Source organism: Oncorhynchus kisutch, linkage group LG8, assembly GCF_002021735.2.
Source record: "Oncorhynchus kisutch isolate 150728-3 linkage group LG8, Okis_V2, whole genome shotgun sequence".
NCBI lineage: Eukaryota > Metazoa > Chordata > Actinopteri > Salmoniformes > Salmonidae > Oncorhynchus > Oncorhynchus kisutch.
The window spans coordinates 39,624,432-39,646,027 of NC_034181.2; the positions used below are offsets into that span (position 1 = coordinate 39,624,432).

General features: G+C 41.6%; 1 protein-coding gene across 1 annotated transcript; it reads right to left on the bottom strand.

The window, feature by feature from the left end:
- Positions 1-8,764: 8,764 nt before the first annotated feature.
- LOC116374849 (transient receptor potential cation channel subfamily M member 7-like) lies at positions 8,765-11,682 on the bottom strand. The gene is made up of 6 exons (XM_031830307.1): positions 11,610-11,682; positions 10,652-10,841; positions 10,261-10,474; positions 9,965-10,089; positions 9,226-9,397; positions 8,765-9,009 (listed from the first exon to the last, which is right to left on the bottom strand). Exons 2-6 carry the CDS (start codon positions 10,784-10,786, stop codon positions 8,777-8,779), a joined length of 879 nt encoding a protein of 292 aa, XP_031686167.1. The 5' UTR covers positions 10,787-10,841; positions 11,610-11,682; the 3' UTR covers positions 8,765-8,776.
- Positions 11,683-21,596: the final 9,914 nt, after the last annotated feature.

Here is a 21,596-nt window from a genome sequence, read left to right on the forward strand (position 1 = left end):
CTACCTGCCCTCCAGGACACCTACAGCACCTGATGTCACAGGAAGGCCAAAAAGATCACCAAGGACAGCAACCACCTGAGCCACTGCCTATTAACCCCGATATCATCCAGAAGGCGTGGTCAGTACTGGTGCATTAAAGCTGGGACCGAGAGACTTAGAAACATTTTTTTATCTCAAGCCATCACTAGCACAGAGAGGCTGCTGCCTGAATACAGACTTGAAATCATTAGCTACTTTAATAAATGGAACACTTGTCACTTTAATAATGGCACTTTAATAATTTTTACTTATCTTGCATTACTCATCTCATATATACAGTGGGGAGAACAAGTATTTGATACACTGCCGATTTTGCAGGTTTTCCAACTTACAAAGCATGTAGAGGTCTGTAATTTTTATCATACGTACACTTCAACTGTGAGAGACAGAATCTAAAACAAAAATCCAGAAAATCACATTGTATGATTTTTAAGTAATTAATTTGCATTTTATTGCATGACTTAAGTATACCTACCAACCAGTAAGAATTCCGGCTCTCACAGACCTGTTAGTTTTTCTTTAAGAAGCCCTCCTGTTCTCCACTCATTACCTGTATTAACTGCACCTGTTTGAACTCGTTAACTGTATAAAAGACACTTGTCCACACACTCAATCAAACAGACTCCAACTTCTCCACAATGGCCAAGACCAGAGAGCTGTGTAAGGACATCAGGGCTAGAAGTGTAGACGTGCACAAGGCTGGGATGGGCTACAGGACAATAGGCAAGCAGCTTGGTGAGAAGGCAACAACTGTTGGTGCAATTATTAGAAAATGGAAGAAGTTCAAGATGACGGTCAATCACCCTTGAAGACCTGAAGAGAGCTGGGACCACAGTCTCATAGAAAACCATTAGTAACACACTGCGCCGTCATGGATTAAAATCCTGCAGCGCACGCAAGGTCCCCCTGCTCAAGCCAGCGCATGACCAGGCCCGTCTGAAGTTTGCCAATGACCATCTGGATGATCCAGAGGAGGAATGGGAGAAGGTCATGTGGTCTGATGAGACAGAAATAGAGCTTTTTGGTCTGAACTCCACTCGCCGTGTTTGGAGGAAGAATTAAGATGAGTACAACCCCAAGAACACCATCCCAACCGTGAAGCATGGATGTGGAAACATCATTCTTTGGGGATGCTTTTCTGCAAAGGGGACAGGACGACTGCGCCGTATTGAGGGGAGGATGGATGGTGCCATGTATCGCGATATCTTGGCCAACAACCTCCTTCCCTCAGTAAGAGCATTGAAGATGGGTCGTGGCTGGGTCTTCCAGCATGACAACGACCCGAAACACACAGCCAGGGCAACTAAGGCTCCGTAAGAAACATCTCAAGGTCCTGGAGTGGCCTAGCCAGTCTCCAGACCTGAACCCAATAGAAAATCTATTGAGGGAGGGAGCTGAAAGTCCGTATTGCCCAGCAACAGCCCTGAAACCTGAAGGATCTGGAGAAGGTCTGTATGGAGGAGTGGGCCAAAATCCCTGCTGCAGTGTGTGCAAACCTGGTCAAGAACTACAGGAAACGTATGATCTCTGTAATTGCAAACAAAGGTTTCTGTACCAAATATTAAGTTCTGCTTTTCTGATGTATCAAATACTTATGTCATGCAATAAAATGCAAATAAATTACTTAAAAATTAGATTTGATTTGAAAATGTTTGTTGATGCTAGTGGTTGTATTCATTTGAGATCTATCGGATCCCACAACTGTCCCAGACTATGTTTGGAATATTTATTTCTCGCACAGAAGGACATGTTGACCAGTAGAATAGGTCAGCTTTTGTACTGTTGAGGATAGTAGATTGACATAGGTCAGTGCTTTTGCTGTTAGTTAGGCCTACTCATCTTGTTGGCTGACAAAAAGTAAATATGGACAGTTCCTCCAACACCTTCAATTTGCACCTCGAAATTCGATAAGGACGCTCGCAGTTGCACCCCCAATTTGTCTGTCTTCACTTGTAGCCTGTGAGAAGGACCTGGGATGCCTGCGAGAAGGACCCTATCACGTGAAGGGTATTGGCTAATAAGACTTGAGATATCTGAGAGAGCCATGTGAGTGAGAGGTGCTTTGGGGCACGCAGCCGGGAGAAAGGAATTCAAATTATTATATTCAGCACAAGGGCACAACGGCTACTGGCCGCAAAAGGCATGTTTTTCTTTATTTTTTGTGGGTATTACAGCCACACGAAGGAGATGCTGCTGGGAAATTCGAGGCATTGTCAAGTGCTTGTCAAATTGTGAAGGAGAGACTGATGAAATTGTGTGCAGCCTGCGCAAGCAACAAAGCAGATCTCATGCCTTTCATGCAACTTTTTTCAAATCATTATTAGAGTCGCATCATGCAGCCTTAGAATGTATTAAATATCAAAACATATAGCCCAACATTTGTATCACAACTAAAGTTGCATAAATAACTCTAAATTAAGCAAATCGGAGAACCTGTTTCTTTGTTAGCCGCTCAACATAGACTAGCGGCATGTGCGCACTCCCTCAAATCGTTTGGAGAAAATATCCTTTCAATTGTATTCTTCATACTATATAATAATATAAAATAATGCCACAGAATTCTAAGCATATCTTGTCTGCTAAATTAACTAGTGTAGCCCACAGCCATATGGCATAGCCAGATCAGGGCCTAACATAAGGACAACTCAGAGTATGCTATTCTGTTCTTCTGAAATAGACTAAATTATCTTCATATCATGTTTCTTTAGACCTGTCTAAAAATACATCATGGATTTATTGTGATGGTGTAGGCTATATTAAATTGATTTATTTGACTTTTTGAAATGTAGATGTTCCGAAGGTCTGCATCGGTGGCTTGTAGGCTAAGCATGGAAGCCAGGAGACGCTAAATGTGTTTATGTTAATTAACGGTCAATTAGCGAACCGGCAGTTATTTGTTTGACAATCACCAGCTGACAAAATGTCATGACCACCGCAGACGTAGGCACGACATGACTAGGTCAAGTCTCAGTATCTACTGATTGACATCACACATTCCAGTGAAAGACACAAGCATTAAGGGCAGGAGGAGGGGTACCTTTCAGTGTGGCCATCAAAATGGCGCAGTCTGCCTCCTGTTGATCTTCGGATTCCGAGTCGAAGATTGTGATCTGTGTTTTATAAATATATAAATAGTTCTATGCAGTGAACGACAGTCATTGGATTTCCACCCTTTAAGTAAACATTATACTGAGCCTGGGAGCCTGTTGAAAAGTAGAAAATAATCATGAACTGAACATGGATGGGATGGTTTCCTAGACCCAGGTTAAGCCTAAATCATTCTTTAAAGGAGAATCTCAATTGAAAGTGCATTTTAGTCCATGAGTAGGCAACCGGCCCACAGTCACATTACTCACAGACTGTCTGTAGTCCATACACTCCATCAGAAGGTTGTAGAGCTGGTTGACGTCTGCTCTCTCCAGACCAAACATGCCTCCTATCCTCAGAAGGAAGTCCTCCTTGATGTCTGTGTCCAGCTGCCTGTACACAGTACCAACACAGTAAGTATAGACTGATACACCAGTGAGGTACAGTAGGACACAGGCTAACAACATGGGTCCATTTGGCCTGACCATATGCTAAGATATGAGGTCTGGTTGGCTAGCTTCCTCTTCCACTCAGTTCACATTTTTGTCATGTTTTGGCCCAAAAAACGGCATGTTATGCATCTGTATGCTGTACCTACATACAGTATTCCGCATACACACTGACTACAGAGCGACGCATACACATGAGTAGAGCCCTGAGATTTTCCTGAGCCCGTAACCAGACAGTCTTCCACTGTGTTAGGGACAGATCGGAATTTACTGTTGGGGAGTGGTGATCCAAATAGGGGAGGGTTGTCCAATTTTTTTTGTTGTTGCTTTGGGCAAGGTTGTGTGTTTTTTTGGGGGGGCACAGGGGAGATTTTGTCTTCTGCTTGTATTAACAATGGCTTGACTTACTTTTGATATTACCCTAATAAAGTTTAGAAATGTTTGTGAAGGTTTGGTATGGTATGGCTATTATTAAGCTTTAGCTACTGTATGCCTATGATATGAAGGCAGTACACCCTGACGCTTCAACTGAGTCCGACAGTTGAACTTTAGGTGAGGAAGACTGTTTCAGGCCTACCAAATTTACTCCTATAATCCAACAATATCTGAATGTATATGGATGTCCGTAAAATTTCTAAAATATCCAGTAAAACAGGAAAGGAAACTCTGAAATGGCATATTATTTTTATTTTAGAATATTCACATGAAAATCTGTCGCCAATTGGATGGAAACCTAGCTATAGACACCCTAAAGACTCTGGCAAGTGCACTGGTTCAGTGTCACTGTGATTAGGCCTGCACATCATGGTTCACCAGCAGCCCCAAACATCTAATGAATAAGCTACCAGCCAAACAAGCTTGTAAGAATTGTATTTAACCCCCCATACTCATCTTGAGGTTGAGCATTTGTTGTCTCTATCTCTGTAATGTGTCTGTATCTATGTAATCATATATGTATTTATGTAATGTATCTCTGTAATGTGTCTGTATCTGTGTAATTGTATATGCATTTATGTAAAAGAAATAAGGACCACAATGGAAATATTTCCTGACTTCATTGTGCAATCTCGGGCACTTAAAATATTTGTGTATATAGTGCATTCGGAAAGTATTCAGACACCTTCACTTTTTCCACATTTTGTTAAGTTACAGCCTTATTCTAAAATTGATTAAATTGTTTCCCCCCCCCTCATTAATCTACAACCAATACCCCATAATGACAAAGCAAAAATAAAAAATGAAATATCAAATTTACATAAGTTTTCATACCCTTTTCTCAGTACTTTGTAGAAGCACCTTTGGCAGGGATTACAGCCTAGAGTCTTCTTAGGTATGACGCTACAAGCGTGGAACACCTGTATTTGGGGAGTTTCTCCCATTCTTCTCTGAAGATCCTCTCAAACTCTGTCAGGTTGGATGGGGAGCATCGCTGCACAGATATTTTCAGGTCTCTCCAGAGATGTTCAAGTCCGGGCTCTGGCTGGGCCACTCAAGGACATTCAGAGATTTGTCACAAAGCCAAGCCATGTCTTGGCTGTGTGCTTATGGTCATTGTCCTGTTGGAAGGTGAACCTTTGCCTCAGTCTGAGGTCCTGAGCGCTCTGAAGCAGGTTTTCATCAAGGATCTGTCTGTACTTTGCTCCGTTCATCTTTCCCTCGATCTTGACTAGTCTCCCAGTCCTTGCCGCTGAAAGACGCTGCCACCACCATGCTTCACCGTAGGGATGATATGGCCAGGTGATGAGCGGTGCCTGGCTTCCTCCAGATGTGACACTTAACACTCAGGCAGAAGAGTTCAATCATGGTTTCGTCAGACCAGAGCATGTTGTTTCTCATGGTCTGAGAGGCCTTTAGGTGCCTTTTGGCAAACTCCAAGTGGGCTGTCATGTGCCATTAACTGAGGAGTGGCTTCCGTCTGGCCACTCTTCCATAAAGGCCTGATTCCTTCAACCTCATGGCTTGTTTTTTTCTCTGACATGTGCTGTCAACTGTGGAACCTTATATAGACAGGCATGTGCCTTTCCAAATCATGTCCAATCAATTGTATTTACCACAGGTGAACTCCAATCAAGTTGTAGAAACATCTCAAGGATGATCAATGGAAACAGGATGCATTTGAGCTCAATTTCGAGACTCATGGCAAAGGGTCTGTAAATAAAGTATTTCTGTTTTTATTGTGCAAACATGTCTAAAAACCTGTTTTCGCTTTGTCATTATGGGATATTGTGTGTAGATTGATGAGTAAAAAAAATATTTTATACATTTTAGAATAAGGCTGTAACGTAACAAAATGTGAAAAAAAGTGAAGGGGTCTGAATACTTTCAGAATGCACTTTATATGTCTTTTTTTAACCGACAATTAAAATCAATCAATTAATCCAAACTGTGCAGTGGCCAATTGATGAAAAGAAAGAGACATCTGTTACGAAACACCAAAAAGTTTAATGACATTCAGACATTGTCAAGCCAAGCCTTCGATATTGGGTAGGCCCACAAGGTAGGGAGGGATGTATTTTCTGTTTGTCAGAATTGACATAGCCTATCTATTGCAGTGTTGAAAACGCAAACCATGATATTGAAGTGCACGAATTCGGCATGCTTTGTTTATTGGTTGTGTGATGCATTGACACAGAAATCTGTTGGTGGAAAATGAGTTGCATATATTTGACATAATTATAAATAATGCATCAAAATGTTGAAAATCAGATTCCCCCCAAGCTGATCATTATCTGCAGCCAGCTCTGATCGTAGTGTAAATGAAACAGGCAGGGAGAGTGAGCTCGTCTGTGGTGGTCGGTTAACTCTCAACCTTCTGGCCCATAGCCATGCGCGGCATCGACAGTGCCACAGAAGTGGCAAAGTCAATATCCCCGTTTATTAACACAGGGTCGCTACAGTTATTTTTGGTCGTAAACATTATTTGGAGTTAATTCTATGAGGGGGGAGGGTGTTCAATTTATTGTACAGGGGGGGGGGGGGTTTATTACACCTTAAGTTGGACCAGCCCCTCCCCCCTAGTAAATTTCAATCTGTCCTTTAGAGCTCAGCATTTTCCTTGGACAGGTCACGCGGTAGTCAGGGAAACCTCAGGGCTCTATTCAATCGTGTGTCTCTGTAGTTCTGTAGTTCCTCTACATGGACAAGCACCAAAGTCTTCAACATGTAAGCAGTGTTTCCCCTGTATTAATTTAGCAGTGACGTACCACCGCTGCTAAATTGTTGCCACCACCCCCAAAAAATACTGAACAGGAAAAAATGCTGCGATGTTAATGAAAGCCTTCTGGTAGATGGAAAGGATTTCCCAAAAAACTTCCCAATTAAATGTGAACTATGGAATGAAGCCTATGCCTACCTGGCAGAATGATATCATGATTATTTGCATCAATGCAGTGGGCATTTGTTTTGCAAACTCCATCACGTGTGCCCCACAGAAACGCTGCTAACCAAACAACAGTACTAGATGCATTCACACTTGAGTTAACGGGTAACTACCCCAAAAAAACTGAACCCTTCTTTTTTAACTTTTGGTTTTATCATTGTTGTGTACTTAGAACATCCAATTATGTTGTTTCTCTATTTTTTTTGGTGTGATTTTGAGAGCGAAAACCTGAAAAAACATATACAGTGCCTTGCAAAAGTATTCGGCCCCCTTGAACTTTGCGACCTTTTGCCACATTTCAGGCTTCAAACATAAAGATATAAAACTGTATTTTTTTGTGAAGTATCAACAACAAGTGGGACACAATCATGAAGTGGAACGACATTTATTGGATATTTCAAACTTTTTTAAATCAAAAACTGAAAAATTGGGCGTGCAAAATTATTCAGCCCCTTTACTTTCAGTGCCGCAAACTCTCTCCAGATGTTCAGTGAGGATCTCTGAATGATCCAATGTTGACCTAAATGACTAATGATGATAAATACAATCCACCTGTGTGTAATCAAGTCTCCGTATAAATGCACCTGCACTGTGATAGTCTCAGAGGTCCGTTAAAAGCGCAGAGAGCATCATGAAGAACAAGGAACACACCAGGCAGGTCCGAGATACTGTTGTGAAGAAGTTTGAAGCCGGATTTGGATACAAAAAGATTTCCCAAGCTTTAAACATCCCAAGGAGCACTGTGCAAGCGATAATATTGAAATGGAAGGAGTATCAGACCACTGCAAATCTACCCAAGACCTGGCCGTCCCTCTAAACTTTCAGCTCATACAAGGAGAAGACTGATCAGAGATGCAGCCAAGAGGCCCATGATCACTCTGGATGAACTGCAGAGATCTACAGCTGAGGTGGGAGACTCTGTCCATAGGACAACAATCAGTCGTATATTGCACAAATCTGGCCTTTATGGAAGAGTGGCAAGAAGAAAGCCATTTCTTAAAGATATCAATAACAAGTGTCGTTTAAAGTTTGCCACAAGCCACCTGGGAGACACACCAAACATGTTGAAGAAGGTGCTCTGGTCAGATGAAACCAAAATTGAACTTTTTGGCAACAATGCAAAACGTTATGTTTGGCGTAAAAGCAACACAGCTCATCACCCTGAACATACCATCCCCACTGTCAAACATGGTGGTGGCAGCATCATGGTTTGGGCCTGCTTTTCTTCAGCAGGGACAGGGAAGATGGTTAAAATTGATGGGAAGATGGATGGAGCCAAATACAGGACCATTCTGGAAGAACCTGATGGAGTCTGCAAAAGACCTGAGACTGGGACGGAGATTTGTCTTCCAACAAGACAATGATCCAAAACATAAAGCAAAATCTACAATGGAATGGTTCAAAAATAAACATATCCAGGTGTTAGAATGGCCAAGTCAAAGTCCAGACCTGAATCCAATCGAGAATCTGTGGAAAGAACTGAAAACTGCTGTTCACAAATGCTCTCCATCCAACCTCACTGAGCTCGAGCTGTTTTGCAAGGAGGAATGGGAAAAAATGTCAGTCTCTCGATGTGCAAAACTGATAGAGACATACCCCAAGCGACTTACAGCTGTAATCGCAGCAAAAGGTGGCGCTACAAAGTATTAACTTAAGGGGGCTGAATCATTTTCAGTTTTTGATTTGTTAAAAAAGTTTGAAATATCCAATAAATGTCGTTCCACTTCATGATTGTGTCCCACTTGTTGTTGATTCTTCACAAAAAAATACAGTTTTATATCTTTATGTTTGAAGCCTGAAATGTGGCAAAAGGTCGCAAAGTTCAAGGGGGCCGAATACTTTCGCAAGGCACTGTAGATGACGACAGTGGCACCGCACACCTATCCATAGCGGTCTGTTTGTGCAAGAATGCCAGCAAGTCAGCCGACCGGCCTGATCCCTCGAAGACGAACACAGGCACGGGGGGCACACTGCTCACATAGTCCAACACCATGGACACAATGTCAGGGCCGCCCTCCACCACCACACACACCACTGGCACACCCTGGTTAACCCCTGCCAGAGAGAGATACACACACACACACACACACACACACACACACACACACATAGACTGTTAAACACATGTGTATTACAATACTCACACATACACACATTGCAGTCTCTCTTTTTCTTACACACACACACACACACACACGTCAACACATTCACATACACACTCTCATTCACACACACAGACAAACACATGCACAAAGCCACACACATACTCACTAGGATGGATCTTCTGCAGTTGAATGTGTCTCTCCAGCTTCCTCCTGAGTCCCAGCTGGCAGCCATGTTTCCCCAGAGTTCCATCGTCCACTAACAGGAAGTGGGAGTGCAGGCTGTTCAAACACACAGTTTTGCTCAAGGGGCTTCTCAGGGGCTGGTAAGGCCTGAGCACCTGGGTTAAGTATCAGAAAACAGGACAGAAAAACGGATCAGAAAGCAGGTTGAGAGAAAATAGAGGATTTGAGATAGTCCAAGCGGAAAAGTGAGAGCACATGGTAGCTCAAAAGAGATAAAAGGTGACATTTCTGTGGTTAAAATGAGTACAGATCCGTGGAAAAAATACAGCAAATATTCTTATAAGGTGGCAGAATGGTGTAGCTCTTTCCTGCAGTCAAATGACCTAGTGGCCTCATGGGTGGAGTGTTATTCATATTGATTTCAAAAAAGCCGCTTAAAATCCAGTGTTTCTATGTCACATGGTTTTATTTCAGTCTTCTGTGATGTATAAAAGTGCAATATTGGGGTGCATTCTCAAAATGCACTACATTTCAACTCTATAGAAGTCTTCTTTTTTAAGCCCATAACCATGTGTGTGAGGTGTATGCTTTTGTTTGAAGGTACATTTATTTAAGACTAGCAAGAAACATTCTCTGTGACCCTGATTTAGCCTGCTGCAGTAAAAGGTTCATTTGAAACGTTCCTTAAAAGCACTGATATCTTTACAGAGAACAACACTCACATCTCTCCCTATAAGGTCACCGTGGTTGTCAATTACGCCCCAGGGCGTGACCCCTACAGCGTTCCTCTTTCTGCGGCCATTGGTGCCGTATGCTTTCACAGCCTCCCCTACATACAGGGACACACCTAGGAAGGGTCGGATACTCAGTCCACTTACACACATATAAACGTAATCCCACACACACAGTATAACACATGTAGTCAGCCAAAATCACACACACAGATGCTCACATCCACCCATGCTTACTGTCTTAATTAAAGCCACAGTGCAAAATGAATCTGCATTATTTCACACACCTGTGTTGATGCCGTCTGTGAATATCCAGGCTCCAGTGCTCTGGGCTGCAGTTATCAGGCCTTTGCTGAAGGCCTGTCTAACCTTGAGGGGGAGAGGGAAGTTCTCTGCTCCCCCGTGGACCGTCAGCAGTAGTTTAGGCCGTTCCATCTGCCACTCCCTCAGCATCAGCTGCAGCAGAGCCTCAGCCTTTGTGTCGACAGCAACACGAACGTACTGCACAGTCATCACATAAAGCATGGTCAACCACATGAATATGAGATAACAGTTCCTAACAAGCTTCCAAGTGGTAAATACAAGTGGGAAACTCGGGTAGCATCGTTGCACGCTCAGTTGGGTATTTCGGAGTTTCCTAGTTTCGACTAGCACATGAATGCAGCAATAGCTACAGACCTTGGCATGGCAGTTACGGTCAGCGCTGTCCTGGAAGTCAATGGTTCCGTAGGCATCGGTGGCACTGGCTTGTGTGTGACACTCCACTGACCACCTCTCTTCTTGCACTGCCTGGGGCCCAGGCCAGTGGGACATGAAGGGGCCAGTCTCCAGCCAGGTGTGCTCCCCTACCAGACGTCCGCAGCAGCATCTGGGGGGAGAGAGGAAAAACTCAAACCTTTATAGTTGTTAAACATTGGCACAAAAATGCATTGCTGTCCCTATAAATGTCATGATATTATACCTGGAATTACTGTGTTAGTTTACCTTTACACTAACATGGGAAATCTCACTCTCAAAACATGCACACACACGCACACACAGTAAACTCATAACTTATTAGGTTTTGGCATACTTGACACACAGTCCCTTCAGGATTCCGCAGAGATTTTTTATGATATCTGCGGGCTAAAACTTTGCTGCTGCAATTATGACATTATGTGAAGATTTTGTCAAATTTGTCAAAGAAATGCAATGACGAGGGAAAACATTTGTTGGCATGTGGCTTGATTGAACCATGCTGTATGCTGTAAATGTGAGGTGATTGGTTGAAATTACGAGCCCTCATCTTGTACTGCAGCAATGGGTCCATTTTATGCAATAATATTGGAATGATTTGATTGTTTTATGTGGTCAAATATGCAAGTCCTCGCATAACATGCGGGGGAATTGTTGATTTTGCAAAAAAATCTGCTATCACAAAATCCTGGAGGGACTGAACATCTGCAATAAACAGGAATTTATACATGAGCAACATAACCACATGGCTAGAGTTTCCCTAGAACAGTTAGTATGGTTACCAAAAGTTAGCTTTTTCAAAAAACCAGACATGGTAAAAGTTATTACAATTATTATTCCAGCACTACTAACTATCATATGACATTTTGACATTGTTCAGCAAATACCAATTCCAGTGCACCTGTGTATGTCTCCACATGCTGGGATGAATTTAATACACTCTCTCTTGCAGAAGGTGTCGTCAATCCAAGACCTCTGTGACTGGAACACAACACACAACATTAAGGTCTAAGGGCCTGGGGCTGACTTTCTACTTAGCTAACATATGGAATTGTTTGAAGATGGTCATACCAAGGACTTTTTAGATATTTGATTTTAAATTTCAGGACCCCTGTAGCCTCACAAAGCCGCCTGATCCAGCAAGCTTACATTAAACACTGCACTGATATCAGTCTGGCAGGGCTGTGATTCAAACAATGAGGTATAACTAGAGGGTAACTTTACAAGTAAAATTGTGAGGCTTGCTAAAGCTCTTTAAAAGTTATTTTTGTGGTAGTGGAAGAAAATGAGAAAGACTGACATTTTGTCTATAATCTGATTAAAGTGATACACGAGAAAAACATGAAAACTGCCTATCTTGTTACACCGTTTGACTTGTTCTGAAAAATCTACTTTCCCTGAAAACATCTTGCATTTTTTCAATATGTTTTAATCTTTCAATATGTTTTAATCTAAAGAATAATAACATACTGTACAGTCAACTGCTAAGGAAGAATTGATTCTGCCGGATCATCCTACACATAACCACTGTTTGTCTACAGTACATATACATATAGTTTTAATGAATTCTTCTGCAATAGGTGGCTAACCTGTGTTTGCATTTACCATCTACTACACCGCTGCTCTTGATTTTTTCACATCGTAAAAGAAAACAGAAATTCCGGAATGTTTATTTTGAAACGTCTCTCGGGTTGATGAGAGACTGGCCATCCTGTTGCTATTGATACACTAACAGGTACATTTTCCAGAAAGTATATATTTCCATCTGTCTTGTAGGAGTATTTCTCATCCATCTTCACCTAATGCTGCTCACATATTTTTGGTCAGTAGTTGTGTGGTTGTGGTCAGTAGTTGTGAGTTGTGTGGTCAGTAGTTGTGGACAGGAGTTGAGGTAAGTAGTTATGGTCTGTAGTTGTGTTGGTGTGGTCAGTAGTTGTTGCCAGTAGTTGTGTGGTCAGTAGTTCTGTGGTTGTGGTCAGTTGTTGTGTGGTTGTGGTCAGTAGTTGTGGTCAGTAGTTGTATGGTTGTGGTCTGTAGTTGTGTGGTTGTGGTCAGTAATTGTGGCCAATGGTTGTGGTCAGTAGTTGTGTGGTTGTGGTCAGTAATTGTGGTCATGGTTGTGGTCAGTATTTGTGGTTATTAGTTGTGGTCAGTAGTTGTGTGGTTGTGGTCAGTAGTTGTGTGGTTGTGGTCAGTAGTTGTGTGGTTGTGGCCTGTAGTTGTGTTCTGTGGTTGTGTTCAGTATTTGTGGTTATTAGTTGTGGTCAGTAAGTACGCTTTTCTTTAGGAATCTAGTGAAGTAAAAGTAGTCAAAAATATAAATAGTAAAGTACAGATACCCCAAAAAACTACTTAAGTAGTACTTTCAAATATTTTTACTTAACTACGATACCCTACTGGATTAAACTATTGCAATGTTCTACTCGCCGGCTACCCGGATAAAGCACTAAATAAACTTCAGTTAGTGCTAAATATGTCTGCTAGAATCTTGACTAGAACCCCAAAATTGTAATATATTACTATAGTGCTAGCCTCTCGACACTGGCTTCCTGTTAGGGCTGATTTCAAGGTTTTACTAATAACCTACAAAGCATTACATGGACTACAATTTGGTCCTGCCGTACATACCTACACGTACGCAACAGTCACAAGACGCAGGCCCCCTTATTGTCCCTAGAATATCTAAGCAAACAGCTGGAGGCAGGGCTTTCTCCTATAGCGCTCCATTTTTATGGAATGATCTGCCTATCCAAGTGAAAGACGCAGACTCAGTCTCGACCTTTTAAGTCTTTACTGAAGACTTGTCTCTTCAGTAGGTCCTATGATTGAGTGTAGGCCCAGGGGTGCGAATGTGAACTGCAAGGCACGGGAGTGACGAACTGTCCCATGCTGTCTCTGCCTGGCCGGCTCCCCTCTCTCCACTGGGATTCTCTGTCCCTGACCCTGAGTTACTGGTTTACTAGTGCTTTTTCATGCCATACCTAGGAGGGATGTGTCACAGGGGGATAGGGTCAGTTTAAATTTAAGTATGCTCCCTTTAATTAATCTCTCTCTCTCGGACTATGCCTCAGGATTACCTGGCCTGATGACTCCTGGCCGTTTTGCCTGAGGCTATGGAACCCTGACCTGTTCACCAGACGTGCTGCTGCTCCAGTTTCAACTGTTCTGCCTGCGGCTATGTAACCATGACCCGTTCCTTCACCAGAGGTGCTACCTTGTCCCGAACCTGCTGTTTTTGACCCACTCTCTCTCTCTCCCGCACCTGCTGTCTCGACCTCTGAATGCTCGGCTATGAAAAGCCAACTGACATTTACTCCTGAGGTGCTGAACTGATGCACCTTTTACAACCACTGTGATTATTATTTGACATTGCTGGTCATCTATGAACGTTCTGGCCTTAATGGCCATGTACTCTTATAATCTCCACCTGGCACAGCCAGAAGAGGACTGGCCACCCCTCAGAGCCTGGTTCCTCTCTAGGTTTATTCCTAGGTTCCTGCCTTTCTAGGGAGTTTTTCCTAGCCATCGTGCTTCTACATCTGCATTGCTTGCTGTTTGTGGTTTTAAGCTGGGTTTCTGTATAAGCACTTTATTAAACCTGAGGATATAAAAATAACTTTATAAATACATTTTATTTGATTTGTTTTACTGTAATATCTTTGTTTTTGCATGTACATTGAATGGTTGATTCATTTTATGCTACACAATGATAAAGAACATACAGTTTTCTAAACTAATCCAATCTGTTAGTAATTAGACTTATTGCAAATGTTACTGAGATTATTGTTTCAGTTTAGATGATTGAGGTAGTCTCAGTACTCAATTTTCCTTACCCTGGTACTCATTCTGAATGCAGGTTTTGACAATTCCACGTGTTTGATATCCTAACTCTGGCTGGATTCCAATAGGAACTTTACATCACTTTGCAAGCCAGCATAGTGTGACTTGCAGGCCTGATGCGACCTGTAAACCAGAAGATTCTAGGGCCTCAAAGAAAGGCCTTATGACATATGTAATGTCATTAATAATTACATTTAAAAGGATAATAAGGCTGGTGGGTGTAATATTTGTGTTGAGGAGAAAATTACCAGGCGCGAGACGGGAGTACAGTTTAGTGTTGTTTAGTAAGAACATCTTGTGCCGGGCCAATAGTGCGCATGTCAAATCCAAATCAAATGTTATTGGTCACATACACATGGTTAGCAGATTTTATTGCGAAGTGCACTTCCTAGTAGGTGTCATAACATAACACTGCCTTAATATATTAATGATTATTAACAGCATAGTAACTAATATTAGACAGCTATTGGTCAATGTGTGCATTTCTTGCCATCTTTGAAAAGCAAGTCAGGTAAAGAGCTTTTTTCTGTCTTAAAGGGGCAGTGTTGTATTTTGAGACAGGCTTGAATAAGCTAAGTGGCCAATAGGCAGAGGGTTTCATAATTTGTCTGATTCTCTGTAATAACGGTATGGGAATAATAATGCATTTTATTTTGTAAAGTGGTTTCTTGCATCAAACAACACATTTTCAGTCACCTCCTTTTCTGAAGGACAAGTGGATAAACAGGTTCATGTCAATCCCTACTTGTTTTGTTTTTTCAAAGTTTCATTGATTGTAGGCCTACAATGAACAACACACATTCTACTGCTACTGTAGGCTGAATGACAGAACAGCTATTTCCATGTTAAAATGTTATGGGATTCATTTTCTCCATAGTTTTTATGGTAGGCCACACTGATCAAAAAGCCAAAGCAGGCTACTTGGGCACCAGAAAACATATGCCAGAAGTTGCAAAGGATTTTCACAGCATTCAAGTGTGAGCTCAGCAGACCTAAAAATTTGCTCAGTGCCGGAAAATAATTGAGGGAACATTGCTTACGAGCCATTCCCAACAACGCAGAGTTTTAAAATAATAATACAAATAAAATAGTAACATGAGGAATAAAATAAAATACAAGAATTGATCTATATAGAAGGAGTATAGTTTACAAGGTCCAGAAAGGTACATTAGCAGGCTACTCATGTGGTGTATTTGATCACAACATCGCACGTGCTCTCTCTTTCTTCTTGCTCCCAGCCATGGGTGTATTCATTATGGAAACCGTTTAGAAGCAAACAGAGAAAAACAAGAGTTTCTATTGGAATAATTCAGGTAGGTCCCTCCAATTTTAGGTCTGTTTGCAAAACATTTTGCAACAGAATCGGCGTAATGAATACGCCCCAGTTCTTTTGGTTTCTTCATTTTAAAATCAGCAAGCAAGAGCAAGCTGTAGTAGTAAATACATTTTTCAAAATAAGTGTACAACAAGCTATTGTAGGCCAAGTCTAGCTTTTGGCCCAATGGTTCACAACCAGGGGTACTAGGACCCCTCCGGTTACTTTGCCTATCCACTAGGGGTACTTGAGAAGACTCAAGACACCATAGGTCTACTAGTAAAATGCACATGAGGGGGTACTTCAGGGGTACTCCAGGCAGAGCCAAATTCTGTTGGTGGTACAGTAACAGAAAAAGGTAGGGAACTACTGTTTTATCCTGTAGGCCTACCCAATGAATTTACAGTGAATTTTATTTTTTATTGTACAAATTAGATTTATATGAAATGACAGGCAGCCTAGGATAAACGTATTGCTCGAAAAAGGAGAACAACTCATAGACATACTGATATTCCTGCCTTCCACATGGACTGTTGTCCTCCCCATTTGGTAACAACTCCTCAAACACCTGATTTAATCCAATCACTTTTTCCTCATTGAGGAACCATCTCCTTTTGACTTCCATTGAATTTATCTTCAACGGATAAAGACTGCAAGAAACCCTTAAATTAGATACCTTTCACAAGCTGTGGTCTCGCATAATTGCGCAAGAGTTTTTTGGTGCTTTCAAGACAACTGGGAACTCGAGAGAAAAAAAACTAGCTCAAATAATGATGGAAAGTCTGAGGTTTAGAAAGATGCCAACGTTTCTGACTTTGAATACGAGTTGGATTACCGTTCAGGACTATTTTCCCAGTCGGAGTTTGTTTGTTTCCCGAGTTCTCAGTTGTTTTGAATGCAGCATTTCTGGGATGTACACAGAAGTTACACATAGTAGAATCCAATACGTAAATGCTAAAATGCTGACATTTAATCGATTACAAATGACATGACCATCCCCTGGATTAAAGAAAAATATACTAAACACTCCCTGACTGAAATTGAAAAAGCATGACCTTTCCCCATTTTCCTCCGGGTAACAAATGCATACATTTTGACCGGCCCAGTCCCTTAACCAAAAAATGTTGCATTACACATATGGTGTTGGCGACCCACTTGAATCCAAATGCAATACTTCAAAATGTAGCTAGCTGTCTTCTCTCCCTGCACAGTTTATAAGGGGCTATAACTGCAATGCTTGCAGTTAGCCACTGTCACTATTCCTTCCAAACCACTCATTGTTGAATTTGCGATTTCCAACTTGTTGTGTAATGTTTATGTCCAATGGCCGATGAGCATCGATACGTTTTATCTACAATTTCTCTTCATTATTTCTATTCGTATGACAAGGACTAAAAAGGATTTGCCGGTAGATTGCTGACTTGATTCATGATGATGACTGCTAGCTAAGATTTTGAAAATAAGATGTTGACATGATCAGTACAATCAAAGCTACTGTACATATAACGTGATTTGACGTCATTTTATCTGTGGCCAATGACCTTGAGCCTTCTTGGAAGGGCACTACTAATGTAACTCTAAGGCAGGACCCAAAGGGCTTGAATTGTCGATGTCTACCCTTACTACGGACTTGGCGGTGACTAGTGTCCCCATGAGTGACAGAACACTGAGCCAATCACAGCGCAACGCTCCTATTTTCTGCTGGCTTGCCTCACCAACACAGAAAGCACTGTGCTAGGCTGAAATACCTGCATATTGAAGCTGCCTTACTCAAGAAAACAAAAAAGAGACTATGTTTGTATGCGGCTTTAATAACTCAATGATATATATATTTTTTTTTTTACATTGTTTGCAAACTGATATGTGACTCGTATTAATTCCCCCCCCCCCCCCCTTTTTTGTTGCTAAAAATGTGGGTTTCAAAACAGGTGGGGCTCTTATTTTGATGATATAGGCTACCAGAAATCAACAAAACGATTTAGCACGTACTGTTAAGTAAAAAGTATCCCGAAACGTATTACTTTTGGTGCGTTCAAGACAACTGGGAATTCGGAAAGAAAACCAGCACCAGACGAGTCGTTTTGTAAACTGAATTATAACAACTGTTATCGCTATGTTACAATGCCGATTGGGCTAAAGCTGTCTAGTAGTGTGCGTCTTCTAGCATTAGCTTAGTGTGGTTATGTAAGTGTTTACGAAATGAATATTGAGATATTTTGCTACATGACATTTGTGCTAGTTGGCAAAAGATATGCTGCATAGCTCTAGCTGTAAAGATAGCTCCATTGATTCACTATTGCTGACAATCATGTAATGTTAGCTATCTATAGAGGCACTTGTTGCTTCCCTTTCGTTTAGCGCGTTTCAAACGAGGCCGCGAAACTGCACACCTCCCACGGTTCGTGGCATGGCAGGCACGCGCAAACTCCCTGTTTGCGGTGATTCCCCTCTATAGCGTTCATCGTTCATTCTGTCTCACTTCATCACAGGGAATGTCCAAACTCTGACCAATCAGCGCAGCTTTGAATGTTGCTAGGTTACTTATGGGCGTGGTTTTGCACCAAGTTTGAAAAATCGTGATGTTGATGAATTTAAGATCAGAGAAGTCAGAGCTCTAGGATGGGTCCATGTTGATAAATCATTTTCTGCGTTAAAACAGAGCCGTCGCGAACGAGAATCTCGTTTTTGCAAATAAACAAAAAAAACAACTTGATATTCCGATTTTCACATGTGCGTGGGGTTAAATGTGGAATGCATGTCAAATGCACAACCAACACTTCCTGTCCCTTCAATATAGAGGTTCACCTTTCTAACTCCATTATATCATATTCATGCTTTAGATTCAAGATTATATACTAGCCACAAAAATAAGTGTTTATTGACTTACTTGATGAACTGCTTCTACTGTACGTGGTTAGCTAACTGTTATATCCCAGCTAACTGGTTAACCATTGATAATCTTTTTCAATGATTGGCATACAGCCAAAACAACAGTATCTATTGCTAGACTAAAGATATGCCCCTAGCTATAGATTAGTCAGTGGTTGCACATCTAACTAGCTGGAACGAAGCAAGTGTGTGAATAGTAGACATGTAAATGTCTCACTCAGGCACTGTCTAAAAATGTTACTGGCTGTCAAATGCTTGCTTCTTCTGTCGTTGTTTTTATCATCTGCTCTGAAACCACATTAGGGGAGAGGATTGGAGGCTCCTCCCGTTGGGCCTCCTCCTCTGATGCACTTTGAAAGAGAGGTGAGGAATGGAGGAAACAAGGAAAGAGATGCAAGGATTTGACGGCTAGTGGGTGGGTGGGTAAAACGCAACATAACCATAAAGAAACCATAGTGATACAAACGTTTGTTTGTTTGTTTATTTGTGTGTGTGTGTGTGTTTATCGCTCCTACTTGTCATCTGTAATTTCAAAGTTCAACATTTGTATTGAATTTCCCATTTTCAATCTACTGATATGCACTCACACACATACTTGTATCAGAAAGGGCTTTATAAAATGCATTTGATTGATACAATATATCAACAGGGCTCAAATAGAATCCAGGGTTAATTGTTGCTCATTACGTCTATCTAGTGGAATTCAAGAGATTACAATTCAACTTCATTAAATAGGCCTTTTTCTGAAATGTTGATAAGAACCCCGAACACAATTGTTTCTATCAATACTGATGAGTTTAATGTCTGCATAAGTGAGAGCATGAAAAAGATTGGACATTTCCAGAATAATTTTCTGCACTGTGGCACAAGAGACAGGTGTGAGGAATATGTATTAGGATGACAGGGTCTGTGTCCCTTGATAGGATAGAGCGGAGAGACCTGTACAACTTGTCTCATGAAAACCCTGTGGTTGCACATCTTGCACAACATGATAAATAGGTTACGTTCCATGATATTCCCTATAAGGAAAGATAACATGTCAGAAATGGACACAACAATTCAATAAAAATAGGAAATAATCTCCACAATAATGTATTAAATGGGTCTTTCCTATAATAATAACTCAATCAGGGGTCTGGTCCTTACTGCTGAAACAGCAGCTGTATCTGCTGACCACATGGACAAGGGGGACCTGATCAGTAATCCTAGATCAGTGATGCTACTTTGAGACACTTTGTGAGTACAGGCCTCAATCTTCTCTAAATGTTAGGTGTGTGAGTGAGTAAGTGACAGGAAGGATTGGTGGCAGGGAGAGGAGTGTACTGCAGGTGTGTGTGTTGGTCTGGCTGGTCATTTGTGGGTGGTCTTTATAGCCTCAGGCCTTTGGGTCTTAATCTAAATCTCTCACCCAGCTCTCTTCACTGTCAATCTGTTGAGTGATGTCATTATCTGACCCCTCCACTCTCCACTCTCCTCCTTCCCTAACCCATGCTCTTGAGAGACAGAATAGAAACACCAGCAGAGCTACAGTACCCCTCATTCTGAAACGACACCTCTTCAGGATTGATATAGTCTACGATGGTCAGTCCCCTTCTTTATAGTCACACAACCAATGCATTACTATTTCTGTTGGATTCAGGAGCCCAACATTACTGACTTTGTATGACACTTGAACTTTGCATATTACATAAGAATAGTGAAATGCTCACATGATGAACAAGCTGTGTGTGTGTGTGTGTGTGTGTGTGTGTGTGTGTGTGTGTGTGTGTGTGTGTGTGTGTGTGTGTGTGTGTGTGTGTGTGTGTGTGTGTGTGTGTGTGTGTGTGTGTGTGTGTGTGTGTATGTGTGTGTGTGTGTGTGTGTGTGTGTGTGTGTGTGAGAGAGAGAGAGATACCAGGCACTGCCCAGACACAACCCCTACCATAGACCCTACGCTCTAGACACTTGTGGAGATCTGAGAGGGATTGATGTGGTGACATGGAGATAGCTCCTCCACCTTGCCCTCCGACAGACTTGGTGACATTTTATTGCCATTTTGCACCTGTCCAATCCTCTCAGATCTTTACAAGTGCCTAGGTTGTATGTGCTAATGGTTGTTTCTGGACACCCACGGACCTTCAGCATATCAGTTGAGGCATTGGTTGGACATTTCATTCCATTGCTGGACACACCCACGGCACCCTATCAGGCTAATCACCCTAGCCAGGCAGTTCTGGTTCTTCCTCAGAGTATGTTTGTGAATAGTTGGAGACAGGCTATAAACAGTGAAAGGATATTTACATGTCTACTATTCACACAATTGCTTCGTTCCAGCTAGTTAGATGTGCAACCATTGACTAACTATAGCTAGGGGCATATCTCTAGTCTATAAGATTACCAATGGTTAACTAGGTAGCTAAGATATATCCAGTGGCGATTTTAGCATGTAAATCTTGGTGGGGCAAAAAAAAAGAGAGTGAAGAAAAAGCAGCCAACAAGTGCTCAGCATATGTGGGAACACCTTCAAGACTGTTGGAAAAGCATTCCAGGCGAAGCTGGTTGAGAGAATGCCAAGCGTGTGCAAAGCTCTCATCAAGGCAAACGGTGGCTATTTGAAGAATCTGAAATATAAAATATTTTTAGATTTGTTTAACACTTATTTGGTTACTACATGATTCCATATATGTTATTTCATAGTGTTGATGTCTTCACTATTATTCAACAATGTAGAAAATAGTAAAAAGAAAGAAAAACACTTGAATGAGTAGGTGTTCTAAAACCTTTGACCGGTAGTGTACTTGTGCTCCCCCATGTACTTTTTGTAGTGATTTGTTGTTAATAATAATAAATAAAAATAATTCAAAG